The 27,869-nt window shown below is 52.2% G+C and overlaps 1 protein-coding gene across 6 annotated transcripts in view; it reads right to left on the bottom strand.

The window, feature by feature from the left end:
* The window catches only part of FSTL4 (follistatin like 4), a 558,936-nt gene that overhangs the window by 51,271 nt on the left and 479,796 nt on the right, over positions 1-27,869 (bottom strand). For all 6 annotated transcript variants that reach the window (XM_041764231.1, XM_041764228.1, XM_041764229.1 and 3 more), the window contains one exon: positions 9,651-9,817. In XM_041764231.1, the coding sequence (XP_041620165.1) occupies positions 9,651-9,817 (167 nt within the window). The remainder of the gene's footprint in view (positions 1-9,650; positions 9,818-27,869) is intronic.

The raw sequence follows: 27,869 nt of genomic DNA, 5'->3' as shown, positions 1-27,869 counted from the left end.
GTCTGCACCTCACATGTCTGACATCCAGACCAAGCAAGGACGAGCTGCATCCTGGGTAGGCACACACAAACATCCACGTGAACACATATAGTACACGTAAGCATGCATGGTATGCGCTCACAGTACCCCTAGCTTATGGCTCTATAGCTTAACCCCACATTGGGGTTCTCGTGCTCTGGCCACTTCCTTTCAGACCCTTAAAGGACATACTTGCCACTCTGCATGTACCTGCTCACAGTCCTTGTAAGAAGTCCCTGCAACTTGAGGTAATCCCTAAGGAGCTGCTGAACATCTGGGGTTCATTGGAGCAACCCAAAGTCGGTCATTTCTCTTGCTCATTCCCAGGCCCAGGCCAGGGAGTCACAGGTGTGAGAGAAGTCACCATGGGGAGGGCTCCTGGCTTCCCCAGGACTGCAGGGAGTCTGGGGTCACTGGCTGACTCAGGTTAATATGATCATTCTCCCTCATGACTGTGGGTGCCAAAGAGGAGGCACCTCCTCTCTCTTGTCCCCAGCGTGCAGTTAAGTTGGTATTGCTGAACGAATGGAAGTGTGTCAGCCGACGGTGCTGGCTCTTGGGGAGCCCTAAAGGGAAGGGTAGTGAAGAAGTAACGTTATCCAGAGTGAGCCCTGGCCTTCGTTTGCCTGGAGGCTTTGGCCACCAGACTGTCAAATATATGATTTATGATGGGGGCTCTGCACCATGCAGTACCAGTTGTGTCTCCTCAGGCGCCAGGGGCTAGAGGTCATCCATGTGAGTAGTACATAATCAAGCTCTAGTGGGAGCTCTGGACACCAGGTTTGGGTGAGCGTCCCTGGCTGGCAGTACCTCATGTGTGTGGTTATATATTGGTGCGGGGAAAGGACAAAGACTGCACCATGACGCACCAGGAGAGGACAACGGAAGCTCTGTGTCTGGACCCCCCTGGGTTCTGCCCCATGGGGCTTCTTCCCTTGGCTGATCTTTTTTTGTTTGTTTATAAACCACAGAAATTTACTTCTCATAGTTCTGGAGGCTACAAGTCCAAGACCAAGGTGTTGGCAGATTTGGAGTCTGGTGAGAGCCTGCTTCCTGGTTCTCAGAAGGCTGTCTTTTTGCTATAGCTACATGTGCTGGAAGAGGTCAGGATTCTCCCTTTCTTAAAGGCACTAATCCCATTTATGAGGCTTCTACTGTCATGACCTAATCACCTCCCCAAAGTCCCACCACCAGATAGATACCCTTACAATGGGGACTAGGCATGAACATATGAATTTTGCTGGGATACAAATATTCAGTCTATGGTACCAACAGATGCTTCCACATAAGCAGTAATGTACAAAGAATAAAGGAGCTCACATTCTGGGTAAAACAGAGAAACAGATTTCAGGCTTACACCCAGCCTAACTCTAAAAATAGAATAAATATAGGACACAACATTTTTAAGCACAGTCTCTGATCTCTGAGAAAAGGAAAACATGAGATGATGGCCACACTCACTCCAGCTCTCTGTTAGAACTGCACACAGAACCAGCACCCAGGGAACTACAACAAGGGGAAAAGAGGTCAGAATACAGGGCCTTTGAGATAGCTGGAATTTGAGAGCTGGGGTAGCAGAGAGGATGGGGCTTTGTAGGAAAGCAGTACCAGGAATTTCCTAGGGACACCCTTGAATCACTGGCTGGACACTAACATCCCGATGCTCAGGCTGAGATTCAAGGCTTCCCAGAGGACACGTCCTGGAGTTTGTGAGCTGAGCAGAGGTTCTAGAGATTGCACACTGTTGAGAGCGTCCAGGAGGGAGAGACCTGGGTGAATATCCTAGGCATTCCCTTGACTGATTGTAACCTACACTTATCCCCTGTAATAAACCGTAAATGTGAGTTGAGTCCTTCTGGCAAATTATTTAACCTGAAGGTAGTTTTGAGTACTTTCCACTCTTGTAATTGATGCCAGAGTGAGAGAGGTCTTGTGTGGACTGCTGTTTCTAACTTTGTACCGGGTTCTACAGTTCAATCAGGGGGATTCTGATTGAATCCCCATCCACACCTGGCTGTGTGGATGCTGAGCATTAGGCCTGGGGGCAAATGTGAATGTCCAGGTGCACACAGGTGCCTAGGTACTTGCCCCAGAGAGTTCATGTCAGAGTCACCACTCTGAGCCCTCAGCTTATCCACCCTCAGAGGCCAGAGGGCAGACACCTCTTGACTCCGGGACCCCAGGGTATCATGTGGATGAGTTGTAGCTTGCGGGGCCCTCTAGGGAGTTGTAGGCCTTGGGTCCTTAGCTCATCAGCCTGGAGTGCTCAGCTGGGGCAGGGAGGGACTCAGGTGACACAAGGCAATTCAGAGATCACCTGAAGCTCCAGACCACCTCTAACCTGCCACCTTCACCTGGGCAACATGCAACCCTCCCAGGCGGATGCTCGATCAGGAATCTCTACTCTGAGAAGGCCCTATCAGCTCCTCTGACCTGAACCACACTCAGAGCCCTGATAGCCAACTGGCATTCTTGCTGTCCTTGAAACACTCCAGGGAACATTTGATTAAATTTCCTTTCATGGCTCATTTCAGAGACCAAGAAGACCTGCAAACAGGAATTTTCTCCTCATACATGTTTGAAATTCTTATACAGGCATACTTCGTTTTGTCACCCTTTATAGATACTCTTTCTTTATTTCTTTTTTTTCTTTTAACCAATTAAAGGTTTGTGGCAATGTGTATAGAACAAGTCAGCGCCACTTTCCTGACAGTATTTGCTCATTTCATGTCTCTGTATCACCTTTGGTAATTCTTGCAATATTTCAAACTCTTCCACTCTTATATTTGTTATGGTGATCAGTGATCAGTGATTGCCACTCATCGAAAGCTCAGATGATGGTCTTTTTTTCCAACAAGAAAGTATTTTTTAATTAAGTAGTTACTTTTTTTAGACATATGTTATGGCATACTTAAGAGACCATACGGCATAAACATAACTTTTATATGTACCAAAAATTCATTTGGCTCCCTTTATCACAATATTTGCTTTATTGGATAGTCACATTTTTGCAGTGGTTGGAACCAAACCCACAATATCTCCAAGGTATGCCTGGATACTGTTGGATGGAGTATAAACTGGGACAGCTTGTTTTGGAGGGAGATTTGGTGACTTCAATCAAACTGAAATCCTGCTCACCCTTGGATGTAGTCATTCTACTTCTAAGAACTTATAGACCCATTTACACAAGTGTGCAAGCAGGTGTGTATGAGGCTGCTTATTGCACTACCAGTTGCAGTTAATAAAGGCTGCCAATGGGCTGAATGTGAGCTCCCTTGAGTGGGGCTGGGGAGGAGAGCTGAGACAGGGCAGGCACTTGGGACTCTGCACCTAGGGTCTAGAAGCTAGATCAGAACTTCCCTGAGGGACCCTATGCCTTTGACATGGGGCCCAATGTGATCACTGAGCACAAGTGAAGCTTTGAAGTCAGGACTATGAGAGAAGAGAGGTGACCCCAAAGAGACCACTGAGAAAGCAAAGGCCCAGTAGAGGCACCTGATGGGAGAGAGGCCTCAGTGAGTTCTACGGTCTGTAGGATCCCGGCTCTGGGCCTGTCTCTTGTGGAGCTCTGGCCAATATTCCTAGTGGCTTGAGCTCACCCAAAGATCAAAAGAGCCAGATGTTCGTCTGCAACCAGGGTTTCTGATGTAAGCTGGAAAGAATTGGCCAAAGCCTTTGAGTGCCTCAAATATAGTGTTTTCCAAGATTTTAAAACAAAATGTACCCAAGCATTTAATGAGATTATTTTAATGCAGAACCTACAACCTGTCTATCGTGTTGCAAACAGCTCTCCATGCTAATCAAACGCCTCTCATCTTTTTACAATGGATTCATGACTGGTTCATATAAAGACAATAAAAATTAAATGAGTCATGAGCTCCTAAATCATTCTCTTTTGGTCTTTTTAATAAACTCACTTCCAAAGTAGAGCTGGCTGAGAGCATATGCTTCATTAGAGTTATTTGTTCCTGGTTTTATACCATTTAGGCATGGGAAAAAAGTGAACCTTTTAACACATCCTTCAAACACTACCACAAATACTTTGTTCTAATGGGTTTTGTTTTTCTGCTTTTATCACTGTACTCCGCCTACTGACATCTGAAAGCCCCAAATAGCAAGATTTGGTGAAGGAAAAAACCCAACAGAAAAGAGTAGCTCTTTCAAGTCATCGGAGATATACTGGGTTTGTTATAGACTCCCGTTTTAAAAAGACGAATACAATGGAAAAATGTTTCCTCTCCCTGAGACTGTCCTGGCCAGGCAGTTCCCTGTGCCATGCTCAGAGCCTCCTGCCTTCTGTTTTTGCTGGGACAGAGGCCAGAGGGCTAATGAAACCCTGCAGCGTGGTCCCTGTGGGGCCACCCCCAGAGTGGACACGTCCCGTAGGGGCCTGGGCACCATAGCGGGGGAGGAAGGGCCAGTTGGCCCCACAGTGAAGCCTTGGCAAGGCTGGGTGCTGGGGGTCATGTCCCCAGAGCAAGATTGACTGCAGCCCCAGCAAGTTCTGAGGCTCTCAGAATTACTTTATCCCCTTTGCTTCATGGAGATGTGCCTCCGCATCCCTTAGCTTCTGAGGTGGGGCAGTGGGCCGCGGGCCCCTGCAGGTGAGGTGGGGGCCCCACGGCCAGGTCTGAAGGCCCCGGGCCCACGACGGCTTTAGTAAAGAAACCAGCTTGGCCAGGAAGTAAATTACAGGTCATTTTTCGTTAGCTCTGGGGAATGTGTCCTTGGATAGAAACTATTGATTCCTCATCAAACAAACAGAAGGAGGAGCCATAATCCAGGGCTCCCTTGCCTAGAGGCTGCTGCCCATCTCTGAGGGCTCTGTGCTCTTGGTCCCAGTGCTGGTCTATCCTGGGGGTGGGGAGGGGGAGGAATTGTTTTCCCAGATGCAGCCAAGGGCCCATCTGTCCGTCCATCCATCATCAAGCCCTGGGCGGTAGTGAGGCTCAGGCCTCCTGCAAAGGGTTGGCTGAGGCACACCAGGTGCTTGCTGGCAGCCTTAAGAAGTGGAGGGCACTGCGCTGAGCCCGGAGCCCTACACAGCCTGGGGTGCTGCTCCCGGTTCAAAGCCACTAGCCACTAGGGAACCCAGCAGGCTCCTTTCGTTTTGGGGCCTGACAGTATTTGGGGTTCTCCTCGGTTACACATGTAGTCTTAAACTAGAAGAGCCTCATGACTCTTACAGGATAAACTTCCGACCATGTCACTCCCCAGTTAAAAATCTATGGTTCCCATCATTCACAGGGAGTGGCCAAGATCCTGTAGGTTAACATTCAAAACCTGTCAGGTTCTGGCCCCACCTTGCCCCTTTAGACCTCTCTCTTGCTTGTCCCTGTTGCTGGAGGCCAGAACTTCTCCTCCCTCTGGCCCCCAGAGCTGGCTCCCTCTTTCTAACCTAGAATATGCCATACTGTATTATAATTCTGTGCTTGTGGATGCATCAGCCCCCTTGGGGCTGGGGAGGGTGTCTTTGCTCTACACTCTGGTTCACGGCTTGCGAGTCACCAGCATTTGGTGAATCCAGAGGATGACTCCCCTGTATGCCATCTGGACAGCCATGAACACATCGGGTGGACGGTGACACTGCTCAGTGGGGAATCCGAGAGGCTCCTTCACACTTGGCTCCAGGCTAGGGAGGTACATTTACTTTCTGATCAAATATTATTCTGATGCTTGAGGCATCCTTGATGTTTGCAAGTCAGAAAAGTTTAATTACATGTGTCATTAGGATGGCATTCTGTAATAGCTCTGTGACTGAATTCATTAACAGAATTCTTAACAGATAAGACAAGACAAATTAATATTTTGTTGCCCATGAAAGCTCCTCATTAAGAGAGCAGTGAAAAAGTGATTAATATTTTGTTGCCAATCAAGATGTCTTGTACAAATGACAAAGAAAGGAGGCTCACACCTCTTGGCGCTCTCTCATTTGCCTGTCTTGGGTTTTGTGGATGCAGCCCTTCTGTGCCAGGTGGTAATTACGGCGGGGTTGGGGGGTTCCAGCTGTGGCTGCGGTGGGCAGGGGTGGGTGTGCACACACCAAGGAGCTCTAGAACTCACCCATCCCCAGTCTTCGTTCCTTTGGGGCCACCTCTCTGTCCCCTACTCCCCACTGGGGCTGTTCTCTCCTGACCTATTCTTTTTTTTTTTTGTATATTTTTTTTTATTGGAGTTTGATTTGCCAACATATAGTATAACACCCAGTGCTCATCCTGTCAAGTGCCCCCCTCAGTGCCTGTCACATGGAAAACTGTGTGGAGGTTCCTCAAAGAGTTAAAAATAGAACTACCCTATGACCCAGCAATTGCACTGCTGGGGATTTACCCCAAAGATACAGATGCAGTGAAATAGCAGGACACCTGCACCCCGATGTTCATAGCAGCAATGTCCACAATAGCCAAACTGTGGAAGGAGCCTTAGTATCCATCGAAAGATGAATGGATAAAGAAGATGTGGTATATATATATATAATGGAATATAAATATATAATGGAATATATGTATAATGGAATATATATATATATATATGAATATTACTCAGCCATTAGAAACGACATACCCACCATTTGCCCCTGACCCATTCTTGCTTCAAAGATGGCCCAAGAACCCGCATGCCTTGGGCCTACTTGTCTCCGGCCTGACCTCCCCCTAGGGCAGCTGTCATCACTGACTCTAGAGTGGGGCCACCACTTAGGAACACCTGCTGGGTGCTGTGCACGGGGCTAGGCGCCTCGCACAACACATTCACCTGAAAATGCCTACAGAAGGAGGACATTATCACCCTCACTCCCGCACAGGCTCAGAGAAGTTCACCAGCTTTCCTAGGGCTGCTCTGGCCTTGCTGAAGGCAGCTGGTCAGTGTGTCCCAGGCCGAATGTGAACACCCCAGGGTTGTATCTCCCTGCCTGGGAAGCTTCCTGGGGCTGCTGCTCATTCCTTATTAGGGACTCAGGCTGCAGGGGCCTGGGAATGTTGTTCGGCAGCAGTAGCAATAATAATACTGATGATAGTAATATAAGTAATAGTAGTGATGCTAAGGAGAGTGATAATAGCGTGAGACACCGTGTGCTAAGACCATCACATGTGTCTTCTTATTCAGTCCTCACACTGACTTCATGAGGCAGGCACTATTATTCATCCCTATGTCACACAGGAGGACCCGGAGACTTCGAGAAGTCAAGTGCCCTTTCCAAGCTCACTCACCTAAGAAGCCGCAGAGCCGAGGCTTCAACCCAGGTCCCTTTGCCCTCAGAGCCTGTGCTGTGCACCAGTAGGCTGTTCGGTCTCCCTCCTCGCCCACGGCAGAGGGAGGCAGGTGTGCGTGCGCTCGTGTGTATGTTGGGCAGGTGAGCATCCTGGGAGGCTGGCTCATGGGGCTTGTCTCTGGGCAGCACAGGGCTCTGCCTGTTTGCAGGCTGCTGACTTGACCACGAGCAGCAAGTGTTTGCCGGGAGGTAATAAGAGGCCATTAATCTCTAGTTGCACCCACAATTAACCCAAATTGCTAACCTCACTGTGAAAAGTAGAAATGCAATTGAGTTGATGCTGGAGGCATGTTCGAGGGAGGGGAAAAACACTCAAAGTAATTTAATTAAGCGGTGGCAAGTGCATTAAGAGGAGCTCCGCCTCCGCCTTTATTTAAGTAGAGCACCAAGTAATGCACATGGATGTTCAGACAGACATGGGCAGACCTGCCCTAGTTTTGAATTAATCACCACTGACCAAATACAGTTTAAAGCTGATGCCTGACCCCAAGAGCTTTTGCATGCACAAAACTGTGCATCCCAACACACACACATACACACACACACACACACACACACACACCAGTCTTTGCAAACAGGACATTACCTCTCCTTACTAAGATCTCAGACAGGCCCGAGGCATCTCAGGCTCAGAAGACAAAGGACTCTGCCCACCCAGCATCTGTCCATCAAGCACCCACTACGGTGGTACCGGTATTGATACTGGGAGATGGGTAGGATTCAGGCTGTACTCAGCACCGGAAGCTGCAAGGAAATCAATCTGCCCCATGTGACAAGGGTGAGAGAAGGGGACTCCTTGCCTGGCTGTGCCCAAGATAAAATCCCCACAGCAGCCTGCCCCTTGCCATCTGCTTCCCACGTGATCTCCTGGGTGCAGCAAAGGGCCTACTGAGTAGCACAGTCCCAACTTGGTGGTTTCTATAGAATTTTATGCTGGGCTTTCTCCTTACAAAGCAGTCTAAGAGTTGGAAGGAATCTTCAGGGTTATGGGGTTCAGCTGTCCTCGTCTGGCTAGTGGCATTGCTGACCACCGTCCCGCTTGAGCTTGTATGCCTCTAGGAATGGGGGGCTCACTGCTTATTATGATCGCTCACTCCATTTCAGGGCTGCTGTGATGGCTATCATGGTGTTCCATCTCAGCCGTCCAAATTGATTTCTTTTTGGGGAACACCCTGGCCCTCTGTGCTTATTGAACGTATGGCTCCTGCTGCCCTAGCACCTTCCTCACCATCTTAGAGATGTTAGTGGGAACTGATCACGCATCCCACAGGTCTTCCTTCCCTGGGCCAAGCATCCATTCTGGGCCAGTTTTCCTGTCCTGACCTAAGGAGACCAGGACTGCCCCCTCTTCTGCCCTGAAACTTATATGCCTGTTACTCTGGCTAAGACCTGTTAGCTGTCCTGGCAGTGTCCTACATCAGTGACATCACTCTTTCTTCTCAATGAACTTCTGGGAAGCCACCTCATTCCCTGGACCAAACCTGGGCCAATAAATATACTTGAATTATTCCCTTTTTTCTTCAAGTCCACTGGAAGGAGGGTACTGCCAATATTGGTTTTCTAATAGGATAGGTGGTTTAAGAAGTTTCTCAAGGTCATGAGGTTGGTTTGGGGTGACACTAGGAGCCCAGCCTAGGCTGCATGGACCCTCACAGAACGGAAGGATCCCCGTTGGTCACGTTAGGCTGCATGTGCTCAGCTGTTCTCTCTTCCACTCACCTCATCACCGCATTTCCACATCTAGCCAACAAGGCCCCCACGGCAGGCCACTCTGGCCTGATCCCTTTCCTTCCACCTCCTCTTCTGGTGACTGTCCTCCCGCTGACCCAGCCTGGAGGCTCATCCCAGCCCTCTAGGGAATCCCTGTTCCCTCCCCATGCCTGCCTGCATCCTACCCAGCTGTGGCATCTGGAATCTCCCCTGGCTCTTCCAGCCAGATGTCCTCCCCGCTTCAGTGCCTCCTGCCTGGCCATGTTTCCTGTGTGCTCGTGGTCCTTCCTCGCGGTGGGCTCCCTCACGCAGCCTGAGCCTCTCACCTCCCACTCCCATGCGCACTGCCAGGACTTCGCTGTTACAGCCTGAGCCTACATGGGGGCCTCCTGCCCTGTCCGCTGTGTCTTCCCAGCAAGTGCGCCCTTGCCCTCTTGCGGGTCTGGCTGGCAGGCTTGCAGCTAACATCCAGTCTGTTCTCTGTCCTCAGGGGGACGTGGATTTTCTGGTACCTCCAGCTATCAGACAACAGACTTGAAAGGCATCAAACTAGGGTGTGAAAATCAAACCCTCTGGCCCTGCCACTGCCACAGGCAGTTTGCAGGCTACTTCCCTGGGGCAGGTGTGCGTTCAGGGTCAGAGCTGAGTGACTTACACTGATGTCTTCCAAGGCCATGAAGTTGAGGGCAAGCCCATTGCGCTTCCAGACGATGGGCGGCCGCAGGTCTCCACGGATAGCGCAGGTCAGCACGATGCTCAGTCCCACGGTCACTGTGGCCACACTGACCCTCTCCTCGGGGGCGAGGCGGAGCTGAACCACCTCTGCAGGGGGAAAAGGAGAAAGTCATCAGGGGCACATCCGGTGGGTGGAGTGGGGCCAATGGCCACAGGGGTTTCCTGCAGGCCAGGGGCCTGGAGGCTTTGAGGCTCCCTGAAAACTGTGTGTTGAACTCACTTAGTGTGCCATCTAAATGTACAGATGGACACTCCTTCGTGTCTTCGTTCCAAGGGCTCTGTGAGTCAGAGAAATTAGAGGCTGTAGCTAGTGTAGGGAAACCATCTGGGCTATGGATTTAGCAGTTGAGCTGAGAATGTGGGCTGCCACACGGGGACTGGGGAGCCAGATGTGCGGCGGACGCCCTGCTCTGTGCTCTTGGGCCTCATGAAGTCTGAGCCTTGCTTGGTGCAGTCAAGGTCTGCTGGCTGAGCTGACAGGTCTCTCATCCATCTGGGGGTAATTTAAAGGTTGCACTGTCTGAAGTCTGGGGAATGAACTGGCTGACCTTTGAAGGTTTGTTTCTGTCTGAGGATTCTTTGAACTCGGATTTGGATTTCTGTTCAGCAACCATGCAGTGTAGCCTTTAATTTTTTTTGAAGCGTACTTCGGGCTGCACAAATTTTTAATCCTTGCCATTTTATACTTGCTAACCAGCATTAGGACTGATCATTCTTGAGGCAAATGGGAAGGATCTAAAATATTTGCTTGCAGCCACAGGCTTTTAGAAATTTTCAGGATTTGTGAGAAAATTAATGAGACTCAAGTTGTTCATATACCAACATGGGATCAGGCTTGGAGGGAGAGTTACCAGCCTACTGACAGGATTGCCTCTTCCTTACTCTTCCCTCAGATCTACAACTCAGAGCGCTTGGGGCAATAGCCCAGAGGTGGCATGAGCTGAGGGAGGCAGGCTGGCTGGCTCTGAGGGTCTGTGATTATCCGGGATGCCAACAAAAATGCTGGGAGCCCTACTCACTCTTACTACTCTTTTGGGACCTGGGGACTCTGCCAGGTGTGGAGCAAAGCACAGAGTTGGGAACCAACCTTTTTGAACTGCGTGGCCAGGGAGCATGTCTGTGCTCACACCTTCTTGCACATGAGGAGAAGGTTGGGGGTGGAGGGGGGTGGGGAGGGAGGGGCAGGAATGAAAACAGTGGCAGCTGTGATGTACTGCAAAGTAGGTGAAGTGAGAGTAGGTGCAGTCAGGTCAGATCCTGAGTAGCAAAGCCCCTTCCCCGCCACAAACACTCCACGGCCTGGCCCTGGGCTCACAGAGATGAGCAAGATATACACTAGGTGCTTAATCAGTGCTTGTTGGATGGATGGATGAAAAATGGAGAAAATGGAAATAAGGAAGGAAAGGAGCCAACAGGCCGGTAGAGAGGGGACACTCAAGCACAGGAAAAATGTGACTCCCCGTGAAGGAGCCGCACGGGGAAAGATAAGCACCAAGTGATTGATGCAGACGCAGCCGGCATAATATTTTACAAACATTAAAGTGATGCATTTCAGGTTCCCTCTTAAATCACGTCCTGCTTGCTGCCCTCCCACCTCTGAGTCATGAGGCTTATTGGTTAGGGCAGGAGAGAGAAGGCACGCATCCTCCCTAGCGGGCCCTAGGCTCTGGAGAGTCAGGGGGCAGAGAGACGGAGGGAGGAGGACGTGCCACGCTGGTCTGCCTCCTTCTGTGCTGTGCTGACCCTGAGGATTCAGAACCCAGAATTGTCCTCGAGTGAAGAACAGTATGCCTTCCTCATCAGATGACCCATGAGGCTCTGTGGAAATAGGCAGCAGACCCCCTCCTCTTCCCAGGGTGTTGTGGGGATGAGGGAACCCGTGAGAAGGGTGTGCCTGTTGGCACGTAGGTGAGGGGAGCCAATGGGGATTCTAGACGGGAGTTAAGCACCCCTCCCCCTCCCCCCTGGGGTGAGTACAGGAAGCGCGGCACAGAGCCAAGAGCCGGGATTATCTGCCAGAGGCCCCTGGGCTCCTGAGTGGTGTGGACAAGTCCAACGGTTCCCCACGCACGCGAGCTGGGCCCTGAGGTGCTGTGTACCTCTGAGCCCGAGGCCCCAAGGGAACGGCCCTGGAGCCTCCGGGGCTGCGTCGTGCCAGCAGGGGCTGCGGAGGCCAAGCTGTTAGGGGACATCAGATGCTGAGACAGCCCACACCAAGAGCAGGACCTGAGAGGCAGGTCCCGGGGCAACTGGGAGTCTTTGCAGGGGGCACCGATGGTGGCAAAGGACACCTGCTTGCTTCTGTTCCACACTCAGAAGCTAGTGTGGGGGGCAGCTGGGGATGCTGGTGGGAACCAGAGGCATAGGGCACTTTTCTTAGATAGAGCATTACTTAATACGGACTTGTTAGAACGACCTGCTCAGACTAAGCTTTGCAGCGGACGGAACGTTCAGGCACGTTGTCCTCCCAGCGCAGGTGGCAGGGGCTGGCGGAGAAGGCATGCGTGTTACAGAAGGAAATCACGTTTTCGCTGCGTGGTGGAGCTCTGGTCCAACTACACGGGAAAGGACAACGAAGCACTCAGCCAGCAGCCCCTGGAAGAGGCAGGATGTCCCTGGGCCAGAGCTCCTGTTCTCAAGGTGTGGCCCCCTACTACTGGATCGCATCTCAGGGGCAATGGATAGAAACGCAGATTCCTGCCCCTCCGCCCCAGGCTGAAAGACTCAGGTGACGGAGCATCTCAGGGGCTTCCATGGTATGCTGAGGCCTGACAACCACTGCCTGAAAGACAGGGGGGGTGGGGGGGTATGGGTAGATGGAAGAGGAGAGTGCTTGGGGTCCAGGGATGGGGACATGAGGTATTCTGGTTGGTTGGGATCTCATTTGCAATGTAAGACCTATGTGCAATGCAGGATCCTCCCTGTGGCCCCAAGGTCATGTACTTCAATAAGTTTAGCACAGGGCTAAAAGCAAACAGGTAAAAACCCGAGTGGGAGGGCTGCTGGGACAGCTGGCTCCAGCATCCTTCCTGAGTGCTTGCCGGATCATTCGTATGTCTGGAGATGTGCACTTTGCGTAGGAAAGGCTCATGCAAAATTAGAATGCGTGAATACTGACAGAACCATCATAATGCTGCTCCTGTCAGCTACACAAATATTAACCAAACAGCAAATATTTGGATCACTTAAAGTTTAATTAAATGAATGTTTTATTGGATTTAATTCATGTCAATATTCCCCGACTGGCTTAAAAATTCTGAAGAGATTCATTGCAACCAAAGCTCTCCTTCCGTCCTTCCTCCCAGTTATTTACTGTTCAACACACCTTCCCCAGGCAGGCCCCACTTCCCTGCTAAATGACCTCCCACAGTCATTTCCCAGAGTGAAAAATAGCATCATGGCCTGGGGCTGGAGTGGGCAGGGCAGATTCTGGACTGTGGCTCTGGACATCCACCTCCAGGCCTGGCTCTGCTGGTGACATGCCAAGTGGCCTTTGGCAAGTCCCTTCCTGCTACTTGGCCTCAGTTCAGACATCAATAAAATTAGGGATCAGGTTAGGTGGGCTCTGGGGACCCATGTTGCTTTGGGCCCTGGGACTCTGAGTGCATGGTTCTAAGTGTACATGCCTGCAGGCCCTGTTTCACCCTGCCAGGCACTGGCTGGGTGCACCTTCCCTTGCCCCCCAGCACTACCTGCCTTTGCTCTTTGCCCGTGTACCCACAGTGGCACCAGTGACACCTCAAGTGGTAGCACCGACAGTTGCCAAGTCCCATAGGGGCTTCCCTGGGGATTCCCCCGGAATCCTTACTCTCCACCCTAGACACCAACAGCCCCCTGTGTGCTCACCCCTCCAGATCGCCCCTGTTCCTGTGAGCACGTGATATGTTACCGCCCTGCTCAAAAGCCACCCACAGCTCCCATGACCCACAGAATTTAAAACAGTCCCTGACTGACCGGCCCCTGTCCTCTTCTCTTCCCATGTTACTTAAACGTGGTGCCCGCCAGTCCCCTCCTATTCATCTATTCTGAGACCCTAGAGATGACCTCAGGGAGGGTCTCTGGGATCTTGAAGTTTTAACACAAGGGGACACTTAGGTATTTGTGGAAGATTGAAAGACACTGTCCTTTTGAGTTTGGTAGGACCTTTTCAGACTTAAGAAACAGAAACTCTCAGAAATGCCGGACCACTTTAAGAAGAAAAAAGCAGGGTGGTCTTAGTTTTCACAACTGGGAAATCCAAGGGGGCGGGGTGGAGGAGGCTGTAGAGACATCGGGGACCCTCAACCAGGCATGCTCTACTCGGCTGCAAGATGCCCAGTGGCGGTCCCACACTCACACTGTCCCTGTGCAGAGATCCCACAGAAGGGGACCAAATGCTTCCCAAGAGTGCAGGCAACAAGCACAGGAGAGAACTCTGATCGCCAGACATGCCTCCTGTGTTCTTCCATGAAGCCATCCCTGGGGCTGGGTGGAATGGAGTACCATGCTGTCACAGGATTGTCCCACACTCTAGGCCTGGGTGCTGTGGCCACCATGGGGCCAGGTGCCAGGTGGTTGGAAGTGGGGACAGACGCCCTGACAGAAAGAGTACGTTGGGCCGATTGACACCCTATGACGCTCCAGAGGCGCAGAGAGGGTCTTCTCTTCCCTCTGTCCCCTTCCCAGTCCCACCTGGAAGGTTTGCCACCGTGCACAGTGAAAAGGGGAAGGTAAGTGGAGCCATGTTGTGAAGACAGGGAGGGCCAGCAGAACTGAAGGCTGGCTCAGGTGGCTGCAGGCTGCCTCCCCTTCTAGGGGAACTTTTGGGGACAGGTTGGTAGCAGTGCTGTGGCCTAGCACAGAGGACTCCATGGTCCTCTGGAGCCTCATGGTGTGCTGGGCACGAGAGGAGGGCCAGGGGGCCTGCTGTCTGTGGGGATGGCCCTAGCATGGGAGCAGTGACCACACACTTACTACCCCTGCCAGGCACACGTGTAGGCAGGGGACTCCGATCCCTGCACTCTGTTCCGGGGGAGAGGGAAGTGAAGCAGCCGCCCCACAGCTTTCCAGGGCAGCGGCCTGCAGAGGGACCACTGAGGGATCCATCTGGCTGCTGGCTGTGGTTCTGGTGGTCTGTGGCTCCGTGGGTTGCTCTTTGGGAGGCTTGTCAAGGTTTCCAGGGGACCACGCCACAAGATCTGCCCTGTGCCCAGAGTGTGTGGGGCAGTGAGAGGGGCTGGACTGCGGGGCCCAGGGGACCCAGTGGGAGCTTGTCTGGTACAGCTGCGCAAAGGCGCCCACGAGAGGGGTGATGCCCCTGCTGTAAGAATTGACACTGGAAGGCCGCCTGGTATGGAATCAGAGGAGAGCAAGGAAGTTGGGGCTTCCTCACAGCTTGGGACATCTGTCTCCCCATGAGCCAGGCCTTCTGGTATCCATGGATTTCCCCTGGATTCCTACCCCTCACCCTGAGATGAAGAGGCACAGGTCACATTGAATCTACTGTCAAGGTCAGCACGGTTGGGTTAGCATGAAAGAGATCCCTCGGGGTACGACCTAGGCCGCATGTCCAGCAGCAGAAACCTAGGGCTGTGCGGGGCTCCCATGCCTAGCACAGTGCCTGCACACAGTAGGTGGGCTTGAGGCCAAGTCTGGCTGACGCAGTCTCCTGGGAGACACCTGCCTCCCTTCCTAGGCCCTTCCAACCAGAGCAGTAAAACACATTGGTTTTCCAGACACCAGACCTCAGCCTCCTCACTGCATACACGCTCTCCCTGTTCCTGGGAGCCCACAGAGATGAGGAGGCCGCAGGGGATTAATGTGCCTACTAGAAGCAGGCTAACACCCTTCCCGAAAAGCAGGTGGCCATAGCATTTCAGGCTCTGGAGAATTGAGTTTTAGATCCTATTACAGCTTTTCCTTAATCTCAGGCACTATTTCTCACACTGACTTGAACTCGATGAGACACTCATAAAACCATCAGCACCCTCTCAAGCAGGATTCTGGTGCTTCACAGCAATAGAAATTAAATTTCTCGAATTATTGTCAAGTTTGCGTTAGTTTTCTTATGTTAGAAATGCACTAATGGAACACATTCCTACCTGGACATTTGCCATTTTTCAAATGATGCTCTTGGTGGAAAGACTCTGTCAAAAGCTCAATCAACCTGCCTGCATGTCAATAGGTTGCACTGAGCCTCCAAGAGCAGAACCCAGGCTCAGGAAGCTGAGGATTAGGATAATCCGGAGAGACACCAGGCTGGGTGCTTAGACACATCTCTGTAGCTGTAGTCTGTTCTCACACTGTTCTCCTTGTAAAGTGAGGTGCTTCTGGTAAGACCTGGGAGCACCCCCACCAGGAGGTGTGGCACCTGTTTGACAAACGCTACCCATCGGGTTTCATTCCTGAGACCAGGATCACGCTATGAAGTTGGCGATCAGGACAGAAACAAGGGTAGAAGGTGTGTGCCTCATGTCTCCGGACCACGTAGGGGATAGGCGACATCTCAACGTTTCCTGGACCCGATAACTGAACCTGGCCCTTACAGGGTGTGGCAGCTTTGGCATGACTTGGGGGAAGGTGCTGGGGGGATGCTCTGTGTCTCCTGTGTCCCCTTCCACCACAGCCTGCTCCTCAGGGCTCTTTGCACATATCTGCTGACACTTGGTGGCCGCAGGGCCGGGAACAGATTGTCCTAGGGCCCATTCATCCTGACATGTACGTTCTGAGCACCGGAGCATGTCTAGCTTGCACAGGTATCTCTGGACCAGCCAGCATTGCATGTGTCCAAAATGTTCTGTTTCTTTAGGAATCATCTGATTCAATTTTCCTGTCATTGTCATCTTCCCTCTTGCTTACTTCATTTTGGGGATGGCAATAAACTTGTTAATTACCTGCAGATCTGTGGCTAATTTACTTTTTCAATTGAGTCACATTGCTTGGGGTTGCTGCAACCATTTCTTTTCTTTCCTTTTTTTTTTTTTTTACAGTTATTAAGTGCAGGGCAGTGCTCTTCAGTGTAAATAAACACCTTTGTAAGCTGCAGACAGAGATCATGTCTATATGATGTCTTTTGTACTCTCAGCACCTAATATAATTCCTGACACAAAGAGGGGACTTGATAAGTAGTTTTAAGCAAGTGAACTATTAGGGTAGTGCACATTCAACAATTATTTATTGAGCACCTACTATGTGCCAGGATACAGCGGGAATATGCTGGCAAGCAGAGCAGGTCCAGTCCCTGCTAACCTGGAGCTAGCAGGGGGGGCCAAGTGTTAGATGTAGGGTGGGGAGAGGAGGCATCAGAGCCTGACCACTCTCTCTGGGTAGAGTCCTTCCTGTGGTCCAGTACTGGGCCTTGTGGATGTGGATGCAGGAGATAGAGCCATGCCTCACTCCCACACAGCCCCTGTGTGATGAGGTTTGCAGGAGGGGCCCCTGCAGGGGCTGGGCTAGCTGGGCATGCTCTGACTTCCAGGGCTCTGTTTTGCATCCTCTGGCCAATAAACCCTTCTAGCTTCGGGGAAACTACATCACCAGGTGACTGTTGTAGAGGAGCAGGAAGTCAGAGCTGAGCTCAGTGCCCAAGGGTTGTGACATCATTGCCTCGGGGTGCCCTTGCGTGCTGTGTGCCCTTGCCACACAGTAGAGGCTGAAGTTGGAAGCAGAAGGTCAGTCAGCACTGGGGTGGAAAGCCCAGGGTCTCCTGGTCAGCAGGGTGCGTGGCTGCTGGCTTTCCCTCCCTGGCTGGTCTCTGTGCCTAGCAGGGGGCCTTGGTCAGGCTGACTGGTCTATATACCTCCCCTGCCCTGCCAAGTCTACCCCCGAAGATAACAAACACCTCTGCTCAAGGTATTTGCAAAGTAAAGTATTTTAACTGCCTGGGTAGCTTTAGGGAAAAGAAAAGAATGTATTACATTATATAATTATCTGCTAGTTACTCAGAATTTGCCCTGTGTTCCCAGATGCTGGTTCATTTTCCAATTCCCAAGCACTCATTAAGATGATTTCCCAGCCTCTCTGGGAGCCAGGGTGTGGTCATATGGCTGGTTCTGACTAGATGGATGTGACCATGCCTGACCATGCAAACCCCACATCACTGCAATGGTTAATTTTATCACATGACTGGCCCAAGGGATGCCCAGATGGTTGGTCAAACCTTCTTCTGGGTACGTCCGTGAGAACGTTTCTGGATGAAATTAACATTGGAATCAGTGGACAGACTAAGGCAGATTGCCATTCCCAATGTCCATGGGCCTCTTTCAATCAATGGAAGATCTGAGTAGAACAAAAAGCCTGAGTATTTTTAGTATTTTTAGTATTACTGTACTATTATTAGTATTACTATTTAGTATTCTGAGTATTTGTAGTATTTTGAGGTCCTTCTCCTTGACTGCCTTCCGGATGGGACACAGGTCTTTTCCTGCCTTTGGACTTGAACTGAAACATCATCTCCTCCTGGTCTCAAACCTGCTGGCTTTCAGACTGGAACTTACAACGTTGGCTCGCTTGGGTTTCCAGCTTGCCAACTGCAGACTCTGGGATCTTAGCCTCCACAATCATGTGAGCCAATTCCTTATATTATTCTCTCCAACCATCCATGCATGCATCCATCCATACATCTGTCCATCCATCCAGGTATCCTATTGGTTCTGGTACTCTGGGAGCTCTGATTCATGCAGTCATCATGCATGCTCTCTTTCTTCTCTCCCCTTAAGAGACTGTGTGGTCGTGCATTTTTTGGGAGCAAAGAACACAGCCTCCTTGTTGCTGCCTGAGTCCACAAATTAGTCTTTGCTGCATCATGCTACTGAGACTTTGGGTCTTTACAGCATTTGGTGTTATCTCATAAACCCCCTTAGAAGACAAAGAAATTCAAGTTAATGTATTTCCACAGATGAAAGTATAATAAGCTGTGGAATGGACCTTTGAGAGGTCAAGTCATTCAGGTCAGGAACCCTTAGAATCCTCTGATAAGAGGAGATCTGACTTCTGTTCCAAGCCTCCAAACACCTCCTGTCCAGTGAGCTCACTCTGTTATCCCACAGCCATTTCTACTGTTTTCATCATTAGATAGTATCCAAACTCCCTGCTCAAGGGAGAGAGGGGTCTCAGGGTAGGCTGGGAGAGAATGTGTAAATAAGTGACCCAGGGTAATACACACTGTGCATGGGAAGAAGAAGAGAGAGAAGAGCAGTGAGACCTAATAAGATGCAAGTTGGGGTGGTGGTGGAAGCCTCTGAGCAGGAGATATTTCAGGAGAAATCTGTAAAGGGAGAAGAAAACACTGAGGCCAAGAATAGGAGAAAGGACATTCTAGTCAGAGAAATAGCTCATGCAAAGGCCCTGAGGTAGGATGAGGGCTCACAGCACTCTGGGAACTGAAGAAGGCCAGTGTGGGTCTGCAGCATGAGGAACAACGCAGATGTGTGTGGTACACATGTAGGCAGAGAGGTGCCAGCTACACAGCCAGGTGGAACAGGCCAAGGCACTGTTTTTTAATGGAAGACTTGATGATTTTAATTGAAGGCAATGGAAAGTAATTGGAGGATTTTAAGTCAAGGAGGGATGTGATCTGATTTACCTGCCAGAAGGATGGCTCCAGCTGTTGTGTGAATAATGGGCCTCTGCGGGAGAGGAGAGGATGCAGGGACCCCATTTAGGAGGCTGAGGTTGTCCTTCAGGGAGAGTTAGGGTGTGACTATGGGGGAGGAGAAGAGAAAGGGGTGAGGCTTGGAAACAGTTTGCATGAGGAGCCCCATGAAAGGGGATGTCAGGGGTGACACCCTCCTGTGCTCCTTGCTTGACCTCTTGCATAATACGGTGAAGTTCTGGGGGTAGGTGGGCTGGGAGCCTTGCTGTGCCATCTCTGTCTTGACTGATAACCCTCTAAACCTTCCTTGGGCATTCGATCTGAAAAGTAGATTATCACCTTATTCTTGGACTCTTCAGTGAACAAGTCTCAAGAGGATTTCTAAACTATAGCATTCCTGTTACCAAAAAACCTCAGCCCAGGAAGAGGGGCAGATGCAAGTCTCCATCATCCAGGCTGCTCTCCCAGGTCCCTGGGGGTTGGGGAGTGTCTAGCAAGGCAGCCCGGAGCAGCCAGACACGGGGGGGCTTGTCCCTGATGCGTGCCTCACCCCCACCCCCTGCAGTGCAGGCCTTGGCCTCTCAGAGTGGGGGACCCAGCTTCTCACATACAATGGGGAGGAGCCCCTGGGCCTTGCAAGAGCATAAATAAGTATAGCTTGTTTTCTGTTTAATTATCCTGTCTCCTGAGAATGCTAAGTCATGCCTGCATTTTGTAAACAAGCATCAGCAAACCATTTTGCAGAGCAGCTTGCATCAGTGTATTTGTTTTGTTTCAATTCCAATTTCCTGAGCATGCCACAGCTCTGATGAACTCCTGAGGAGGGGTCCCCAAGCCTGGCAGAGGGCTTTGCTGCTCCCAGGGCTCACAGAGATCCTGGCAGCTTCTGTATTTAGAGGAAACATTGCTCCATAGCCTCTGTCCCTGACAGCAGGCCTCCTGAGGACCTTGCTTGGCCCACCACTTCCTGGTCCAGGGTGAGCCATATTCAGACTCTGTCCTCTCCCCCAGGGAGCCCCAAAGGGTTCTGGTTTTAGGGTCCACCTGAAAGGCACCATAGCTTTGGTCACTGAATATTAACATGACAGGGAGCTCCGCTGAATCCATCTGTTGAAAGGAGAGGAGGTCAGTGGGGGTTGTTGGCCCCTGGTGGCCTGGTTTGGGCCTTGACAGAGGGGGTCCAAGGCTGGATTTTGGAAGAGCCCTGTCCCTCAGAGGCTAGTGAAGCTATGGGCATAGACAGCAGGGAGAGAGGCCTCTGGGGACAGTGGTCAGCGGTGAGGCTGAAGGTGCATGGTCAGGAGCCAGGCTGGCAGGGCCTTGCAGTGACGCTGAGGAGTTGGGGTTTTACTGCGTGACAAGCTCTTAGAAAATTTTAAGCAGGAGACCAAACTGGTCTGATTTATGCTTTTAAAGACGATCTGTGCATCGGCTGAGATATCTTCAACTGTGCTAACCCTGCCTGGAAACGGCTGACTAATAAGGAAAAGCTGTCATCTCCCTAAGAGAGAGGCCCTGGTGGGAGTTTCCCGGATAGGTCCCTCTCATGGTGCCAGGATGTCATGGAACCCTCAGGCTCTCTTCCTTCTGCCCTGCCACCCTCAGTGTGTGGCCATACTGCTGGACAGTTGTGGGCATCACAGGCTGGCACTACATTGTATGGCTTGGGAAGGGCCTCCTCCTGGTGTGTGAGCTGTAAGGACAAGGAAGTGGTCCCCCCCTGTCCCCCCGCAGTGAGTTCTCTCAGGTTTCATCAGTTAGATTTGAGTCCTGCGCTCACCCCTAGAGCAACTACTGGCAAGTACCACTGTGAATGGCTTGAGGAGGCATAGCGCGGGGGAAGTAGGCCTGCTGGGGCTCAGCGGGGGGCAGGGGGGTGCAGAGGTGGTGGAGGGAACGGGCAGCAGAAGAAGCTGGGAGATGTGTTAGGAGCCTGTGTACTGGGGGTTGGTGGCTTGGGCCACAGCAGGGACTGCGAAGGTGCTGGGAGGCAGATGAATTTGGGACACCTGTTGGGGGACAGGGCCAACAGATCTGGCGATCAACTGGAGTACAGGGGCAGGGATTGGGAGAAATGGACAGATCAGGGATGAATACTGGGATTCCTGCCTGGGAAACTGGGCAGGTGCTGCTGGTTCCATTTGCTGATAGGCTGAGGAGGAAAAAGTAGGCATTCCAGGTAAGATCCAGGAATTCTTTTACGGCAGTTGGTGGAAGGGGAGGCGGGTGGCTAAATGAGTGTGGGGCTCAAAGACTGGTCCAGCCCAGGGATGCGACGTTGGAATCCATCCATGTCTAAATGATATTTAAAACTATGGGACTGGGCAGCCGGGGTGGCTCAGTGGTTTAGCACCGCTTTCAGCCCAGGGTGTGATCCTGGAGACCCAGGATCGAGTCCCACGTCAGGCTCCCTACATGGAGCCTGCTTCTCCCTCTGCCTGTGTCTCTGCCTCTCCCTCTCTCTCTCTGTGTCTCATAAATAAATAAATTAAATCTTAAAAAAAAATTAAAACCATGGGACCAAGTGAGATGTCTGGGGACTGTGTGAAGAGAGGGAAGGGGCTGGAGAACTGAGGCCTGGACCTCCCCCCCCCCACGCCGCCACCGCCCCAAGGTTTAGAGGAGGGTTGGAGGAGGAGGATGGGCAGACGTCACTTGGAGTCTGAGCAGGAGCCTGTGAGAGAGGCTGTGGGTTCCCTGTGTCCAGGGCTGCCGGGGGCTCTGGTCAGACCAGGACCGAGGCTTGATCATGGGCTTTGCTAATGGGGAGGGGGCTGGAGCTCTGGGACCTGGACATTTGGAATCTCTAACGTTTCATTAGAGCACTGGGGAATGAAGCCATATCTGGGTTGGACTGAGAGACAACAGGACAGGAGGTGGACAGGTGTTCTTTGCAAGAGTTTTGTCATGAAGGGAAGCAGAGAAGTGGATGGCGAGAGGAAGGTCAGGGAAAGATTTTTTTTTCAGGTGTTGTGTTTGCGAGCCCAGGGGAATGAACAAGTGGAGAGGGAGAACTGCATGATGCAGAAGAGAGAAGGGGCACTTTGTGAATAAGAGCCTCTGAGTGGGGGAGAGCGGGGAGCCCCCAGGGAATAAATGGAGGCCTGGCTTCTGACCAGGCAGAGACTTTGTGCTTCAGAACAGAAGTTGGATACAGATGGAGATGAGGGGAAGTGCTCCTCGTGGCAGAGAGATGAGAGATGGTCCATTCGGCTCAGGTTAGCAGTTTTCAACCTAGGGTGATTTTGCAAACATCCCTCCCCACACCTCAGGACACTGGGTGATGTCTGGAGACAATTTTGGTTTAACGACTGAGAAAGGGGGAATTTTCCTGCTGGCATCTGGTGGTTACAAGCTGGGGATGCTACTCAACATCCTACAACACGTAGAACAGTCCCCATAACGAAGAATTACCCGGCCCCAAGTGCCAATAGTGGCACCACTGTGAGCTGTGCTATACATTAAGAACCATGATTAGCAGTAATGAGGGGACTTTCATGGCCCCAAATACTTATCCTTTACCTGTTGACAGTGCCCGTCCTCCCACTACCCTTTCCTTGAAGGGCAGGGCCTACAGGCATATGAGGAGGCAGCCCTGTCTAGACTAACCCACATCTGGGGGGGTCACACCATGGCATTAGGGGAAGCCCTTCATCTTTCACCCTGGCCTGACAAGGACAAGCCTTACACAGGACCTCAGCCATCATGCTCTCCTGCCAACACCAGCCTTGTGGACTGCCCCCTGCTGCTCCTGATGGTGGTGGGGTCTTGATGCAGGCATGTGACTGGGGAAGGGGACACCTCAAGAGAATGGCTGTTACGATCATCATAGTTGTGATATAGAAACCAACTCATTTGCCTTTGCTGGAACGTTCTCTGTGTCAGACAAGATGCATGGCACCAAAATATCGGGATGTGAGAAATCTCTTTTCCTTGTATGGGATATTTATCTCTCTCTTTGTCTTGGGTAGGTTCTTTAAATTATCTTTCAGAGAGAACCCTATAATATATGCTTTGTCCAAGGACAGATCTTGGCAAGAAAAATGCCTCTCGTTTCCCCTCCAAAGACTCCTCCGCCATCTGTCAGTTTGGAGATCTCCACATCTGACCCACGGCAAATTGCTTCTCGCTGCACCCGACATGGGGCTTGCCTTGCCAGGCACACACGGGGGCTGCAGGCTGGCTGAGTGAATGGTCCATTTTAGGGATGAATGAGCCAAAATCTCATCCACCTCTCCTCATCTTTACAATCACAGCCAAATTGCCCCTGTACCCCCTCGGAACCCCCGGGTTCCTCTCTATCTCCTTCGAGACTGCTTCTGGGCAGGACCTCATTATTGGTGGAAGCAGGAACCTCTTCCCTGGGAAAGTCTCACTGGCCACCCCTGTGCAGGCCTCCTTCTCCTCCACCCGCCTGGCATCATGCCCCACTGGCACCTCACTTCCAGCCTCCTCTCCTATGGCTCCCACCAAAATGAACTCCCTGCCATTCTCCTCATGCTTTCCTTTTTTTTTTTTTGGAATTATTTATTTATTTATGATAGACATAGAGTGAGAGAGAGAGAGAGAGGCAGAGTGTGTCACAGGCAGAGGGAGAAGCAGGCTCCATGCCGGGAGCCCAATGTGGGACTCGATCCGGGGACTCCAGGATCGCGCCCTGGGCCAAAGGCAGGCGCTAAACCCCTGAGCCACCCAGGGATCCCCTGTGTCCTGCTTTCCCATGCTCACTGGCCATGCTGGTATCCCATCACGAGGGAGCTTGGGCTTACGCAAATGTGCCCCCTCGCATCTCAACTCAAGCCGTTGGAAATCAGTGTGAATCATTCTAGTCTTTAATGACGTCTCAGGCCTCTGAGGGTCAAGTGGCTGTGGCCACTGCCCTGGACCCAGACGAGGCATCAGTCTGAGAGCCTCAGAGGCAGGGCTGGCCCAGCACATACACCCTCAGAAATAGAGAAGTTCCAACAAGGAATCACAAGGATAGCGAAGAAACACAAGGTTTAAAATCTTACCTTCTAATACTTGATAAAAGCATCATTTGGTGGGTTGATAATGGAGAATGGGCCAACAGTCTACATGCAGAGCACCATTCCCCTACTCACCGGGGACTCGAGGCTGGCAGCAGATGCCTGGCAGGCAAGCTACCTGGCATTTCTGCAGGGCTGGCAATCCTGGATCACATTCCACTGGCAGAGCTATCCCCATGTAGAGGACAGGAAAACTGAGGCCCGGAGAGTTATGGTGGCCTGACCAGCACCCTGAAGTTCAGCACACTGCCTTTTACTTCCTGCCACCCCGTTTTCAATGCTCTGGGTTTGGAGAGAGGGCAGCAATTATAAATCCAAGAAAAAAGATCTAGATCTCATCCTCAAGCAGCTAACAAGTTTGCGACAGGTAACTTCAGAGTTAAACATGCTACCTCTGCGCCCTACTACAGAGCCCTCCAGCCAGGCTGGGGGAGGTGGGCAGGAACAGCCACCGGGACTGGGCGCTCACACTACTGTTCCTAGCAGTGGTGGGGAGCCCCTGATCTCCATCTCACGTGTGTTTTGATTGTGGCAGCCGCGCTGAAGGCCTTTACGGTTACAAATGAACAGTTTCACACAGGCTGGAGCCGCCGCGGGGGTCCGTGCCCCCAGCTGCATCAGGGGACACGTATAGCAGAAGTCAGCATGCCGACAAATGGCTCCCACATCAGGAGGCCTGCAAGCCCAGTGTGGAGACATGTTCAAGGCTCACCTGGGACACAGCCCAGGCCAGTAACCTGCAGCCAAAGCTGTGCAAGCCTAGGCACCGCTTCTTTTTTTGTGCATTGTAAAAACAGGCTCAGGTTCAAGTTCAAAGGCGGCAGAAGTCTTTGGGATAAAATAATCATCTGCGTTCTAGGGAGTTGAGGCTGTATCTGTTATGCCACACACACACACAAACCACACAGATACCCCAGGGCCAGCACTGCCCTGTCCCCACTTCTCCATCCCCAGAAGCCCCAGTTTTACTGCCCAGGGATCCTGCTTTATACTGACCTCCAGCTGCCTGGAGCGTCCTATGAGGCGGTCCTTCCTGCCCACTGTAACCTCATCTGCATCAAGATGACCCTGCACGACCTCACCTCCTCCCTGCCCTTTGACCTATCAGGAAGCAGAGTCTGAAAAATGTTGTTCGTGCAGAGGAGGTGACCAGATGTCCTGGTCCTGGCTGTTTCTGGTCATACCCCACCTGTTTGCATCAGAGCCCTCATCTGCAGAGGTCTTGGGAAGGCTAGAGGTGAGGATGTGACCCTGGTACCAGGAGGCCTCCACCTGCTCTCAGCTCTGCACACACCGCTCACCATGGCCTCCCTGTAGACATGGGGACAGCATGGCAGTCCTTGGGAAGCGCTGCGAGTCATCGGTGGCCACTGACTCCTTCTGTTTGACCTATGGTGCTTCAGGAGAGTGGAATTCCTATCTTGGAACCCAGCTAAGCCCACCTTGGCTACACCCATATGGTGTGGTTGGAAAGCAATCATGAATATGAAAATCTATGCACCTTTTCTTACAGTGGTTCACACTCGGCTGAGTGCCTGTGGGGAGCCAGGCCCTGTGCAGCCCCAGGAGCAGACTGACCCTTGGCTTTCCCAGCTGGGGCTAGCCCGAGTTCTGGTGGCTCTGGCACGATGATGACCATGGGATTGCCTCCCTACATGGCCTGGCCCATCCCTCACCTCACCTTCCCTGGCTTGTCCACCGTCCTGGGCCCAACCTCACCATCCCTTCTCATTCCTTCAGCTGGGGACTCTTGTCTCAACACCTGGTCACCTCTTCCTTCTCAAGCTTTTCAGCTCAGCCGCCCTTCTGCTCCCATAGCCACTCTGGGAGCCTGCTCCAGGCCCACGTTGAGGGCACCCACCCTGACGCCTGGTGAAAGTGGGGAGCCCCCCGGGAGCTGGTGCAGAGAACCACTTCCCCTGGCAGCCCCTTGCCCTACCACCCGCTGTGCCAGCCTGAGGCTTCCCTGGCTGCCTGTGTAGCCACGGCCTCCCTCTTGAGGCTCATGGCAGAAACATAGCATTATCAGCAAGCTCTGGGCCATGTTCTGTGGAGACCAGGTGAATGACCCCCCAGAAAGCAATGTCAGCTGACAAAGAGCACTCATCAGGGCATGGTGGGGGAGGGGTGAGGCTAGGCAGGTCAAAAGTGGTAGGAACCCTATCTGCCTGGTGCTCACCTGCTCCTCGGCACCCCTGAAAAGACCCCCAGCCGATCCCAATAAACACCAGGTGAGTCAGGAACTCACAAACTTGTCCACTGACGCAGGTGCAAGGGGCAGCCTAGATGTAGGGGGACAGGAGAGGCCAGGGGGCAATGCGCAGCTGGGAGCTTACGGTGCCTGGGCCCCGCATGATGGCAGTGCTGCTTTTCCAAGCCCCCTACCACAGGAGGGCACCTGTCCTCGGCTACCCACCTTGTCAGGTGGGTGGCGGATCCCTGTGGCTCCATGAGTTGAAGGGAAGGCCTCAGGCACAGCGCTTGAGCTCTTGTTTGCCCACCGTGGGAGCATGCTGCCCTCGCAGGGAGGTTGGGACACACACCGAAGCTGAGGCTCCCTTCTGCCTCACACACACCCCTGCCATGGGGGATAGTTTAATGACTTCAAACAACTCTCCCCAGAGGCTGCCTGCAGCCCTGCCTATTCTGGGCATGTGGGCCTCTGACCCCAGGCCCACGATGGGGCATCTGAACTGTGGTTAAGGGTGCAGCTACCCCACATCGTGTGCGCAACCAGCACTGGCCAGAACCTTCTAAGCACGTGTCAGGTGTGGGGGCTTCTGCGTGCCAGCATGGACTTCACAGATCCCAGCACATGTCGTCAGTGGGCTGCTGAATGTGGTTTCCACGGCACTGAATGGTGGGCACTGAAAATGAGTTTCATTTGTCCTGGCACTTTGATAGTGGGAGCTGCGGGTTGGATGGCTTTGTGCGATCCTGAAACCACACTGGCCTGAAGAGCTCCTGCACAGGAGAGGCCATCGCCAGTGAAATGTGCCCATTAAATGTATGGGGTTCACAAGGACGCCTGGCCCTCTCCTGGCTGAAAGGTAGCTGTGGCATAGGGGCCTGTTTGCCTTGGACATGGTCCCCTTAGCCCCCTGGCCTCAGCCCCCTCCCCTGGAGGTGCCCTCCACACTGGCTCCCCTTGGAGAGCAGGTGAGGAGCCAGGAATGGTGTCAGTGGAGCCTGGGAAATCTGGGTCAGGGCTTCAGAACTCAGGGTCAAGCAGGCAGCCACCTGCCCCTGCCTAGCCTCTCACTGACTAAAAAGTTGGGGGGTCCCTGGCAATGCAAAGCAAAGGACACCATCTATCTCTGCCTCCTGCTTGCCTGGAAATCAGGGACACAGGTGTCCTGGGAGCTAGGCATGTCCCCATCTGGGGCAGGCCGAGGACTCTCTTATGGTCAGCCTGCCGCAGTTGAAGCAGTGCGTGTGGGGGGTCACTGGCCCAGAGTAGTGGCTAGAGGAGGCCCATGACCTTGTTCACCCACACAGGAACCCAGAAATTGGTGGGCACACCACTTCCCCCTGGGCCCTT

This window comes from Vulpes lagopus, chromosome 7 (assembly GCF_018345385.1).
Source record: "Vulpes lagopus strain Blue_001 chromosome 7, ASM1834538v1, whole genome shotgun sequence".
Classification (NCBI taxonomy): Eukaryota; Metazoa; Chordata; class Mammalia; order Carnivora; family Canidae; genus Vulpes; species Vulpes lagopus.
The sequence above is the reverse complement of the archived record's forward strand: the minus strand, read 5'-3'. Positions and strand labels throughout refer to the sequence as shown.